Source organism: Eumetopias jubatus, unplaced genomic scaffold (genome assembly GCF_037043125.1).
Source record: "Eumetopias jubatus isolate StellerSeaLion01/CBP00866 unplaced genomic scaffold, mEumJub1_p1.0 scaffold_8, whole genome shotgun sequence".
NCBI lineage: Eukaryota > Metazoa > Chordata > Mammalia > Carnivora > Otariidae > Eumetopias > Eumetopias jubatus.
In genome coordinates, this window is record NW_028274814.1 from 105,050,645 (window position 1) to 105,064,296 (window position 13,652).

Here is a 13,652-nt window from a genome sequence, read left to right on the forward strand (position 1 = left end):
ACCATTATTATTATTTTGCTTTCTAATATACTGCTCTTCTTCCTCACATCATGGTGATTTATTTTCCCATGATCTGCTAGTTCAATCTCAATCAAGTTAGAAAAATTCAGTTCTGCTACTTCCATTCAAGGTATCAAAGTCCCTAATACTCAGATGCAGCCCTTCTTTTGCAGTTGCATAATAATGAGGGATAATGCAAAAAAGAAAAAGCAGAGCACCAGAGATGAGCTCAAAAATAAACATATCTGCGGATTGGAAATAGAATCGATCTGCAAAGTAGTAGGCGGGGCCGAAGCCAGAGGTTTGGCAGGTGTGCAAGCAGGCTTTGGCAGCGGAGTAGAGGCTCAGTATTCCCCTGTTTTGACTTGGGGTCAGAGTCAGCTCAGGGGCATTGCACCTCACACTTGAAACAGGAGATTGATAATAATGGTGAGAGGGTGTTTTCTGGGACTGGGACTTAGAGCCAGCTTTGGTCTAGAGGTCTGAATGAGACAGAGAACAGCCCAGCAACTGGAGACTGAATTAAACCTCCCACCTGCTGTCCTAGAATAGGATCTATGATATCCTGAGTATCACTGTGTGGTCGTAATAATTCTGGACCATCACTGTGACATTGCTGGGGGATAATAGTTGCATCACCCACAAACCTATTGGACAGAGAAGGTGAACATAGGAGAGGGAGCAAGAGATAAAAAGAACAGCAAAGAACCTCTTTTTCTTCTACTTAAGACACTGATATAAGAGCAGGGATCAACAAACACACTAATGAAGTTGAATAAAGGATCGCACTGCTGTGGAAACCTGATTTACAGAGGAGGTAGCTTAACAGATAAGTGGAAGGAGGATAGACCCTTAAATAAATTGGTACTGGCTATATAGATGTAGAAAAATTGAGTTCCCTACCGTATACTCTACACAAAAATAAATTTCAGCTGGATTCAAGGCCCTAAAATTGTAAAACAAAGAATTAATACTTTCAGAAGAAAATGGATAAATATTTTAATATATTTTTTAGTAGGGAATGACCATGTAAAGCATAAATCACAAATCACTAAAGAAAATACTGATGAGGGGCGCCAGGTGGCTCAGTCGTTAAGCGTCTGCCTTCAGCTCAGGTCATGGTCCCAGGGTCCTGGGATCGAGCCCTGCATTGGGCTCCCTGCTCCGCAGGAGGCCTGCTTCTCCCTCTCCCGCTCCCCCTGCTTGTGTTCCCTCTCTCGCTGTGTCTCTCTCTGTCAAATAAATAAATAAAATTAAAAAAAAAGAAAATACTGATGAAATTTACTACACTAAAAGGAATAATCGCCCACCAAAAGGATAAACAAACTTAAATGATGAATTATTCACCCAGAGAAGATATTTGCAACGTATATAACCATTAAACAATTAGTGTACAGAAGATATAAAGAACTTCTACAAATCAGTAAGAAAAGACACAATCCAGTAGACAAATGGGCAAAGGATATGGACAGTTAGTTCATGGAGAAGACGAGGGTAGTCTAAAACATTGAAAGAACTTTAATCTCACTAATAAACAGAGAAATAACATTTTCCTCCCATCATACAGGCAAAAAGTTAAAATATCTAACAGTAATGCTTGCTTGCAGGTTATAAAGCAGCAGAATGGTTTTTACACTACTATGGAGAGTGTAAAGTGGAAATATCTAGTAATATCAGTTGCTCCATGCATTCAATATGCCCCATGACCAAACCCGTATTAATATGGAGGGATGAGAATGAGAAACTCACAAGTGCGAACGACAAACCATGTACTTGAAGGTTCTTAACAGGGTTGTTTTAAAACAAAACAAAATATAAGCAATTACATGAATAGTAAAAAAATAAATAAATAAAAAAATAGTAATTTTCCATTCCACATAATGGAAAATAAATTATGTACTATGGTGTATTAATTCAACAGGATGTTTAGAAGTGGAAATCAACCAGAACTTCAGGTATTAGCATGAATAAATGTCAAAAAGCATAATGCTTTTGAGTATAAAAAGCAAGTGAAAACTGATTGTTTCTCTTACATATAGTAAGAGAAATTTGAAAAATTACGAAAACCATATTGTCTTGTTTATGTATATGCAAACAGGCAAAAAAAATAAATAAATGCATGGGAATAAAAACCTCTGAGTAATGCTGGTTACCTCTGAGGCAGTGTGCCTAGTGGGATGGTGAAGAGAAATGAGATTTAAGTAGGGTTTGGAGAGAATTCAGTTGAGTCAATAATATTTTATTTTCTAAGTGACACAAATATGAAAATGATAAAACTAGGAATTATGCATAAAACTGGGCAGTGTGCACATAATAAGTCCACTATATTATCATCTACTCTTGTCCTGTTTCTCAGGGAAGTTAAAAATCTCATAATGAAAAATTCTTCCCATTTTGTTTATGTGCTCATTTGACATGAAATCTATGAACCACTTCAGAAAATCAAGGATGTCATACTATGGGTGCATATTCATAAGTGGGAGAGGTGGGTGAGGGTATGCAAGTGTACACGCTTTGCTACTCTCTTCATTTGGTCTAACATGGCTGCCATCACCTAAATAAATAACTTCGCTACTTCAGTGACCACCACTACTAAAATTTAAAAGAATTAAGAAAACCTACACACAAAAACAAAATTTCTTCAGAAAGTTATCAATCCTTCTTTTTCAAAAGCTTTCAGAGATATCCTACATCTGGCTCACTGCTCCAAGTATGTGGTCCTCTGAGTCTCACAGTGACAATGACCATACGTTGGCTGTCTTTGGGTATGTGATGGATTGCGGATGAGCAATTCAGATATCCAGCTTTCGTTATTGAATCTTTTTTAAAACTTAGTTGCCAATTATCACCATGGTAGTTGAATCAGAAACATAAATAATTTAAAGCCATTATTGAAGAAGTGAAGTAAAATTTTAATAATTTATACAAGATAGAAAAATATTACATCTCTCACTTACTGTATTTTAAAGCTTACTGCTTTTTCGTATTTCATTGGCCATTTGAAGATTCTGTTTTGTGAAATGTTTATCCAAATCTTTGGCACATTTTAATTTTGTTTTTCTTGTTGAGTAGGACTTTTCATATTCTTCTGATCCAAGTTCTTTATTGACTACATGTATTACAAATAATATTCACCTTCTGATTTCAATTTCTCTTTCACTTAGTGATGACTTTTGATAAAGAGATATGCCTTTTCATCACTATTTTTTTTCCTGTATGTTCTTGCTTTTTAAAATCCTACATAAGACATTTTACCTATTCGAAGGTCGGAAGTTATTCCTCCGTGTCATTTTTCTAGAAGGTTTATTGTTTTACCTTTCATATAACCTACCTGGTTTGATTTTTGTGTATGCAGTGAGGTAAGGGGTCAAGGTCCATTTTTTCCCCCTTATATGTATCCAATTAATCAAGTTTCATTCATTTAAATGGCCATCCTTTCCAACTGCTCTGTATACTACTTTTGTCCTAAAGGTGTCCACAAATACTTTTTTTTCTTGCTTCAGTTCTGTTTCATTGATTGGCATGATTGCCTATATTTGTGCTGCTCTCACATTGTCTTTGTCACTATAGATTTATATAATACATCTTGATATGCAATAGTAGTAACAATAGCAGTACATCCATTTGTTCTTTGCTTTTTAATCTTGGCCCATTGTATTTCCATACATGTTTTAGTATTAGCCTATCAGTTTACACATGCACATACACACACACACACACACACACACACACACAAAACTAGAACTTTGAGATTACTTTGAATTTATAGATTGATATGATAAAAACTGACATGTTAATATTGAGACTTCAATTCATAATCATAGTATATCTCTTAATTTATTTAGGTCTTTAATTTATCTCATTAATGCTCTTTTGTTTATTGTGTGAAAGATACATCTTTTCTTCAATTTACTTTAAGAAATTTTATTTTTTATTTTTTCTATCAAAGTATACTTAACATACAGTGTTACATTAGTTTCAGGTTTACAATATAGGTGATTCAACAATTGTATACATTTCTCAGTGTTCATCATGATAAGTGTACTCTTGATCTTCTTTATCTATTTCACCCAGGTCCCCGTAAATTATGGATTCAATTTCATTTGATTCAAACTCCTTAAATTTGTGACTTGATGGCTTTCATTATTTTTAGAAACTTTCATCCATTATCCCTTCAAATATTGCTTCTATCTAATTTTCCCTTCTTAGACATTGATACTTTAATGACACATGTTAGAACTTTTTACCATATTATCTATATCTCATAGATTCTATGTTTTTTTCTCCTTTATGCTTTTCAGTAGCAGTTTGATTATTCTCTTTTAACTTATATTTTGGGTTTTGAATCCTCTGTTCAGTTGTATCTAAACTTTCTCTCAGTTTCTAAGTTTGTATTTTTGTATCTTTAAGTTCAAAGATACTATTTGATTCTTATAATTTCCAGTTCTTGGCTGATGTTATACAAATATTTCATGGACATATTCAGAATTATTGTAAAGTCTGTGTCTATTTTTTTTTAAAGATTTTATTTATTTGAGAGAGAGAGAATGAGAGCGAGAAAGCACATGAGAGGGGGGAGGGTCAGAGGGAGAAGCAGACTCCCTGCTGGGCAGGGAGCCTGATGCGGGAATCATCCAGGGACTCCAGGATCATGACCTGAGCCGAAGGCAGTCACTTAACCAGCTGAGCCACCCAGGCGCCCCAAGTCTGTGTCTAATTACAAGAATATCTGATTTTCTCTGTGATTTTTTTTTTTTTTTTTGGTGTCTCTTTTTTCCTTGCATGTTGGTCATAAAGCCTTCTATCTTAATAGACCATCGTGTGTTACTCTGATACCCTGGAGTTGTTAAGGTCCCACAGAGTAATTCTTATTTTGGCACACAATTAGCATAAAGGAAAATCACTTTGATCCAGTTAGGGATTTAGCTAACTTGACGCTAGACTTCAGTATTTGAGACAGCTAGTTCCTTTTCAGTTTATCTCTGTTGGTGGGATATAAATCTTCAGGCATTTCAACTGAAATCCTGAGTGTTTTACACCCCACCCCTTTCCATTGTGGGTCTTTTGAATTCCAGTTTTCCTTTCCCAAGAGATTGTGATGGCAGGAATTGCTGTTCATTTTCTAAGCCTCTCAGTTTTTGTTCCGTTTCTTGGTTTTTCAACCACTGTTTGCTTTGGCATATATACTAAAGGGAGAAAAGCAGCACGTCAGTGTCAGACATCTTTGTACATTTTTTTCTTTGGGATCTTAATGCTTCCAGGGCTCATTACCCTTGTAGTTCTCTGATACCTTAAAGAGATGTTTTTTACATTCTATCTAGCTTTTCTGGTTGTGCTTGAGGGAGGGATTGGTGGATAAAATGCTAGTAGGTCCTTGACAGAGTGACAAATGCATGTGTAATACTAACGCTAGTGTCTTTACATTTTAAAAAAGTGAATTCTAGTGGGGAGCAAATGGAGGGAAATAGAATGAAGGAAAAATGGAGATAACCACAGGGACACTGGTAGCAAAAGTAATGATGTTCAGTGAACTAGGAGTTGATGAGTCATCGCTGAAATAATCTATTTTTATTTAACTTCTTTTGGAACAAGTGAAGAGTAATTTTCACTTGTTTGGTAGTTTATGGAGCTTGAAAGAAATACTCACTTTGGTTTTCTTCTCTTCCTAATTTATTACCTAAAAACTCATCAGAATTTATCTTTAGCTTTTTTATCCATTTCTATGCAGCTTCCTTTTTATTTAGAACTAAAATTATTCGACAATATTACCTTTTTTTTGTTTCTCTTTGCTTAATTTTTAGCTTCATTTGAGTCTTGGATTCTACTCAATTTTTTATGGAATTGGGGAAAGGTATACAAGCTTCATTCCCATTAATCCCCTCCACTGTTTCTTTCCTACTCTGGATATTGCATATTATAATTGTGTTTAAGTTTTCGTATTATATGTTTGGAAGTAAATTCATCTTCCCATGATGTTACTATCATCAGAACATTATCCATATATTTATTAGTCTGTCATAATCTAGGACAGCACTATCCAATAAAACTCAGTTCTGCAATATGGTAGGTACTAGTCACATGTGACTATTGAACTCTTGGCAAGGGGATAATCCTACCATGTACATTGATATTTTTACTTTTTTAAAATTTCAACTAATTTAAAATTTAAATAGCCACACATAGCTAGAAGCTACCATATTTTACAGTGCAGATAGAAGACCTATGTAATTGACTTAGATAAATTTATCCTCCAGAATCCAAATTACTGCACAAGAATGGTTAATTTTAACCTTTATAAAAATCTTTTTAAAAAAGATTTTATTTATTTATCTATTTATTTATTTAGAGATAGAGAGTGTGAGCAAGGGGAAGGGCAGTGCGAGAGAGAGAATCTCAAGCAGACTCTGAGAGCTGAGTGCAGAGCCAGTTGCAGGGCTTGATCCCATGACCTTGAGATCATGACCTGAGCCCCTAAGCTGAAATCAAGAGTTGGTCTCTTAACCTACTGAGCCATCCAGGCACCCCTTTATAAAATGTATTTTTAAAGAAAAATTATTTGAAATTTTTTCAATATGGGGCATTTATCTCTTCATATTAATAAAATAATGGCAAGGTCATTAATGAGAAATTTAACTGTTAAGTGATGTTACTATTCTTTTTTTTTTAAGCCACAAAATGTCTTTTAAAAAATAAGACTATTTATGCTCTTAGATATGAGTTTATCTTTAAATTGTCTTATAATTTAATTTTAAATTGCAGATTTATACTAAAATTTTTTTCTTTCAGTAATCATCCTGGTTATAAAAATATCACATCAATAGAATGGTTTTCCTAACTGAGGAATTGGGAGTCAAATAATATTTGATTATGTATTTATTACAGGACTTAACATTTTCCATTAATCCTTGTATACAGTATGTTAATGTTCATTAATGTTACACATTTGGGAGTCTATAATTGATAAAATAGTAACTTTGGGGCAGTTTGAGGAATTTTAATAAAAAAATAGACTGGTAGTTTCTAGTGTATTTAGGGAAAGGAATTATCTACACGACTTTGACATTTTTCTATATCACCAATGAGCTCACATTTTTTCTTCTGCTTTTAGTAAAGAGTAAGTGATTTTAATGGAAATGAAGGAGATTGTCTGACATGCAGAAAAATCAGATATCAATTTTACTATGCATCATGGAATATTGTCTCTTTCTATATTGCTTATTAGTGCCAGCATGGAGATTGCAATCATAATGATACAAATGTAATTAAAATCTAAGAAAAATGAGTGATAGATTTGTACTGCAAAACCATAATAACAAAATACTAAGTTTTAAAATATATAATGTGGAAATTTGTCATCAGATAAAAACTCAATGCTAATTAATAGTTTATCATTATAACCAATTTATTAAATTAATTGTAATTTACTTGACTGGGAAAAGAAGCCAAAAAATTAATTAAAACTTGCAAAACTGCCGGTAATATCAAGATATTTATTGTTCTTAGATTAGCCAAAAATTATTTTGTGTTGTGTGCTAATATTTTTAGTTGACAATATTTTACACCATGTTTTCAAAAATATATATAACTGTAGATCTGCAGTTTCATATGTAAACTAAACACATGACCACCTGGACCATCTAGAGTTCTTTGGAATAATCTGTGGTTTGATAGACGATGGAAATGTGATCTCTGATATCTATAAAACTTCCTTGTTCTTTGCCTATGCTGTTGGAATCACCCAAACCTATTTATAAATTTTAATACAAATTATTTACTTCTATAATGTTCGTAATCACCGAAGTTTTCTAATGTATTAGGAATCTAACTGTTTAAAGAAGATATAATTAAAATAAATTAACATTTTTCAGCCATAAGATTATGAATAATATGACTTTTTATATTTAAAATTTTGTTTTGTTGGGGTGCCTGGGTGGCTCAGTCGGTTAAGTGTCTGCCTTCAGCTCAGGTCATGATCTCAGGGTCCTGGGATCGAGCCCCACCTTGGGCTCTCTGCTCAGCAGGGAGTCTGCTTCTTCCTTTGCCCTTACCCCCTGCTTGTGATCTCTCTCTCTCACTTCCAAATAAATGGATAAATTTTTTAAAAAAATTTTTTTGTCTTGTTTTTACATAGCATCTAAAATCACAGATGTATTGACCTCATTTTAAACTTTAAAATTTTACACTAAGCTTTATGTTTTAACCCAGTTTTAATAATTTAATGTATTAATATTTGTTTCATTGTGATATATCGGTTTTGTCAGATGAAGTCATATTTGGTAACCACATTTTAATCTTTTTTAATTTTAATTTTCTTAAAGATTTTATTTATTTACCTATTTGACAGAGAGAGAGAGTGATAGCAAGAGCAGGAACACAAGCAGGGGGGAATGGGAGAGGGAGAAGCAGGCTTCCCGCCGGGCAGGGAGCCCGATGTGGGGCTCGATCCCAGGACCCTGGGATCATGACCTGAGCCGAAGGCAGATGTCCAACAACTGAGCCACCCAGGCGTCCCTTAATTTTAATTTTTTAAAAAGATTTATTTATTTATTTGAGAGAGAGAGAGAGAGTGTGTCCGTGATGGGGGGAGGGGCAGAGGGAGAAGGAAAGAGTCCCAAGCAGACTCTGTGCTAAGCCAAGGGGGCTTGATCCAATGACCCTGAGATCATGACCTGAGCCAAAATCAAGATTTGGACACTTAACTGGCTGAGCCACCCAGGCACCCCCATTTTAATCTGAAGCAAGTTATAAATGAATACACATTTGATTACCGAAATTTTATCTCAAATTGCAAATATACATATATTTTTGTCAAAAGAAATCTGATGTATTCTTTTCTAGTCTCCCTTATTATTCTCTTTTGGTTTTCCCATTTTCATCCTTTTTCTCTGTTTCCCTTCAGTGCTCTTAAAGATTTAAATATTACCCTAGAAGCCTTGCATGCTTTGAGAGGTGACTCACCAAAATGATTGAGCCACATTTTTTAAATCATTTCTTAACAAAGACTAGTAAAGGGTTCTTTTCTGATCTGAAATTTGAAATTATATTTCTCTGCCTTTACATTATTTTTCCTGGTATTTTCCTCCATCATGGTCATTCCTACTTCGCTTCCCGATTTCTCCTGCCTACTCTAGATTCCCCAGACAGAAGTTTTGGCATGATTTGCCATTCCTTATATTTGTACTACATCCAGTTTGTGTTATCTCTACTCAGCCTCCTAGGCTATTAATTGAGTCTATGAAAGCCAAGTGGCTGCTTTTCAATTCTTTCACTTTTATGTTATTCATTAAAAATTTCCTAAAATAGAACTTTTCTCTCTTCAAGTCACTGTTCCATTGTTTATTTCCACACTCTAACAAAACAACATGCTTCCTCCTTTACTTAGAAGAATGAGTCAAGCTGACATAAGTTTTGCCAACTCCCCACCTGTGTACTTCATCTTTCTAAGCTTCTAGAAATAAGTATCTAAAAATCCCAGATATTTTTATTGGTGTTCGGGTCATGAAGATGAATGCTCTTAAGGAGCTCATGGTCCACTGTGGAAAATGGACAAGAAACAAATAAGTATAGAATGAGATGTATGTTTATAGCAGAGGATGGAAATGTACACTGTTGAAGCATAAGGGTAGGAATGTCTGAATCTCCATGAATTTTCATGAGATGATAAGAGAATGGTAAGAAATCTTCTGTGGCTATATTACATTGTTTAGGATAAATAGGCAGGTTTTTATTTATTTGTTTTTTACTTTGATGGCAATGAATTAACTCTTCAAACATGCATTCCTTTTTTGACAGATAGACCATGGAGACATTGGGAATGGAAGGAAACAATCATTCTCTCAATGAACCACCAATAGTGTCAACCCAATTCCATTTGTCTGTTTCATCCTTTCTGTTCTATGGCATGGTGCTCCATGTCAAATATTCATCTCTTAGTAACCTTATATTCCTTTTGATAAGAGTCTTTTGATCTAGAAGGCCGCAGTGGTATTTACTTTTAAATAACCTATTTTTCCTCTGTATGTCCTTGGACTTGGGTAAATATGTGCTTGAAATCAGAGTAATCTTTACCAAAGAAAATCACCAAAATGAACAAGAACATCATATTTATGAGCTTATTTGTTGCTTTAGCTGATACTCAAGGGTATATTTTTGTATATAGACTTAAGTAGAATATAGCAATCAAATGTGGAGCTAAAATTAGCAGAGATGATGTCACGGAGGAAAAAGTTTTTCATCTTTGATCATTAGATGAATATGACAGATATATTACAAAGATCAACTCAGTTGCTCTTCTCAAAACTCAGAAGCTGTAGCTGTGAATTCTTTTGAGGCACCTCTCTTCAATGCTGTGATGTACATTTGGTTACCTTTGGGTCAACACAAATAACGCTTCTCACCATTCTGTAGTATGATATTGTGATAATATAGCTGTTTTCCTTTGACAATTAATGTGGTCAGATTCTAGAATGTTTAACAGAATGAGGATAACATTATTTATACTTATTTTCAAGGAATAATTTGAATTCACTCTCCCTCTTATATTCAGGTTCAAAACATTATTTGTGGCTGGAGAACGATGTGATGTGGAGACCCTGGAATGGTCCAAAAAGGTCTTCAGAGTACCTGTCTTAGACCACTGGTGGCAAACTGGTGAGCATTTCCAAGAATGTACATAAATATTACGAAAGTGTTCAAAAACACTGCAAGGACTGGAGGAAATTCTGAACTATGACCACCAGGCACAAACTCAGGACTTAGGTCATTCTGGTTTCAGTAGAAATAAGCTGTTCTTTGGTATTCCTTTCCCCCCACACCCCCAAGATTTATTTATTTATTTATTTATTTATTTATTTATTTATTTATTTATTAGAGAGAGAGAGAGAGAGAGAGAGCATGAGCAGGGGGAGGGAGAGGCAGAGGGAGAAGCAGACTCCCCACTCAGCAGGGAGCCTGACGGGGGACTGGATCCCAGGACCTCTGCGATCATGGCCCAAGCCAAAGGCAGACGCTTAACCAACTAAGCCACCCAGGTGCCCCTGGTATTCCTTTTGTTAAAAATGTCTCTGCAAATGACACTGATGACGCCACCCTCTCGGTCCCTAGTGTAAAGTGCTGAAGACCTCTTCTGCTTCTCCTCCAGTAAGGCACTAAATCTCAGATATTCCTTGGAAGTATCTGTTGGATTCATACCACCTCAGTACTCCCACTGCCTTTGAGCTGTGGCAGCTGCATTGTTATCTGCCCCGATTTAAATTCTCCTTATCAGCCACCTGTGTTCCCTCTGCTCTCCTGTACCGTGCACACTGGTCCCAGAGTACTTTTTTTAAAGCACTGTTTCTCTACTAAGATTTTCTGTCGTTCTCTAGCTCCCTTCTTGTGTCCCATAAAATCAAATCTCTTCTACCTAGCATGGAAGACAAAGAAGTGTATCTTTTTCCAAAACATTTATCATTATATACATAACTTATTTATTTACTTATTTTGTTTATTTATTCTATTTTCCTCCCACTAAGTGATCCTTGGGAAACAATTCTCATATTAAGTGGATATAACATAAAATTTGGTACAAATTAAAAAAAAAAAACAAACCTCTCTGCTGCTTCTTTTGAGGCTCAGTTGTGTACATTTGTGAAAGTCAGTAGATTATCTGGAACCTGTTTTCCCCATCACGAAGTGTAGAGATTTTGTTCGGTTTTCCATTTGACCCACTAAAAGTAACTGAGAGCTATGAGAACCTTGTGGCTTTCCTCCTTACATATTTTAGTTCAATTCCACTTGGCTCAACAAATTAGATTAACCCTCTTAATGTTTTCGGAATTTTCATCTTCTGAGTAACTGGGGCAGAGTATCAAATTTGAATAAAAAAATAATAAAGTTTCTTTGCAAAAAATAAGCCTGATTTTAAAAATAATTAAAGTCTTAGAAGATCAAGTGAGTGACTAAAACTAAAGTTCAGTGTTTGGTATTTTAAAATTCTTTGATGCTGATAAATTATCCTTTTGACATCTTTTTGCATATTGTTCTTTGGAAAAACATGTTTTCCATACCCATTGTAACATAAAATATAAAATGAGTGATCAGAGTGGAATACAGTTTCCTTTAAATAAAAGGCAAATCAGAAAGAGTTTCTATTCTCTCTAGTTTTATTTGCCAGGGGAGAAATTTCTTATCTAAATTCAGATTTGTAACTATTTAGGAAATAAAAAAGACAGAATTCAGAGAAAGAGCAGTGCCATATGTAGACATACATAAAAACAAGTGAAGAATTATTGCCTCTGAAAAGAAAAGTATTTATAGAATTGCTGCATACTCTATTCACCAGGAAAGTTCTAACAGTTATTCTCTTAGGCAGGGAGGGAAAATATCTTGTCACTTTTAAGTTGGTTTTCCTTTCCTGGTCAAAGCAAGGGGTTGTTTCCCACACAGTGACCTTATACAAGTGTTTGCAGAAGAGTTTTGTTTTTCCCCCATTAAAGGTCACTATGCCACCGCCTACTGAAGGGAAACCAGCACATTAATAAATAAAATCATGATTCTCTTCCTTTTTCTTAATATTGTTGTACATAATGGCCTGTGCAGATGTATGTAGTTTGTGCATCCAGGCTTACAAAAAAGCTTACTGACACCTGAGAAACAAGCATCTGAGGTCCCTGGAGGGTACTGAGTTTCATGTGAATTTGCAGTTTTTCTTTAACGTATTGTTCAGAGCAAATTAATAGCCACATTATGCCAGGGTGCTGTCACTTTAATCAGGTTTGAATGGCTGCTCAATACTGCGGAAGACAGTAGATTTCTACTAGTCACAACGGATTCTTTCTACCCCCTCCCATCTGATTTTATAGAATTTGATATTGTGTCCAATTAATGTACACAAATACCTACACGTAGAGAGGTAGGCAGTAGCCGGCTAGAGAGATCTTTTTATACTTTATAAAAGAAATTCATCCTAGGTGATGCAGATGTCAGCTAATAACAAATCTAGTTAGAATTTTTATTCGGTTGTCTAGAGGAAATCATCATTTTCAAAGATGTAGGTTGTGGTAACTGCAAAGTGATACTGAAGTTTAGTTATTTGCAGCCATTCACCTTTCTTAAGGTGATATCACATTAATGTTGAATCGCCCGGGGGTGGGGGGAGGCAAAGGCAGGTACTTTTTGGGTTATTATTAACTCTTAGGAAAAAGAAAAGGAAGTTCAATATTTCTGGCACGGTCATGAATTTCCTAATGTTTTACATATCAAATGGATGGGGGTGCATTTCCACAAGATGTATGCTAGTAAAAACCTGATAACATTTGAAGGAATGTTAAATGTTGGCCAAAGGAATACTTTTCATTTCAAATGTCAGGTTTTCTACAAGATCTCTTTTTTTTTATTTAGATAATATATTTTATTTGACTTATAGCCAAATATAAGCATCATGATCATTTCAACATGTAATCAACATTAAACAATATTAATAAGCTGTTTTATATTCTTTATTATTGTACTAAGTCTTCAAAATCTGGTGTAATTTGCACTTACAGTACATCTCGATTCAGTCTAGGTACGTTTCTTTCTTTTTTTTTTTTTATTATGTTATGTTAATCACCATACATTACATCATTAGTTCTTGATGTAGTGTTCCATGATTCATTGTTTGCGTATAACAC

At 34.8% G+C, this 13,652-nt stretch overlaps 1 protein-coding gene across 2 annotated transcripts in view; it reads left to right on the forward strand.

The window, feature by feature from the left end:
* ACSS3 (acyl-CoA synthetase short chain family member 3) overlaps positions 1-13,652 on the forward strand; it is a 145,846-nt gene that overhangs the window by 87,993 nt on the left and 44,201 nt on the right. For both annotated transcript variants that reach the window (XM_028105411.2, XM_028105412.2), the window contains one exon: positions 10,547-10,650. In XM_028105411.2, coding sequence (XP_027961212.1) covers positions 10,547-10,650 — 104 coding nt within the window. The remainder of the gene's footprint in view (positions 1-10,546; positions 10,651-13,652) is intronic.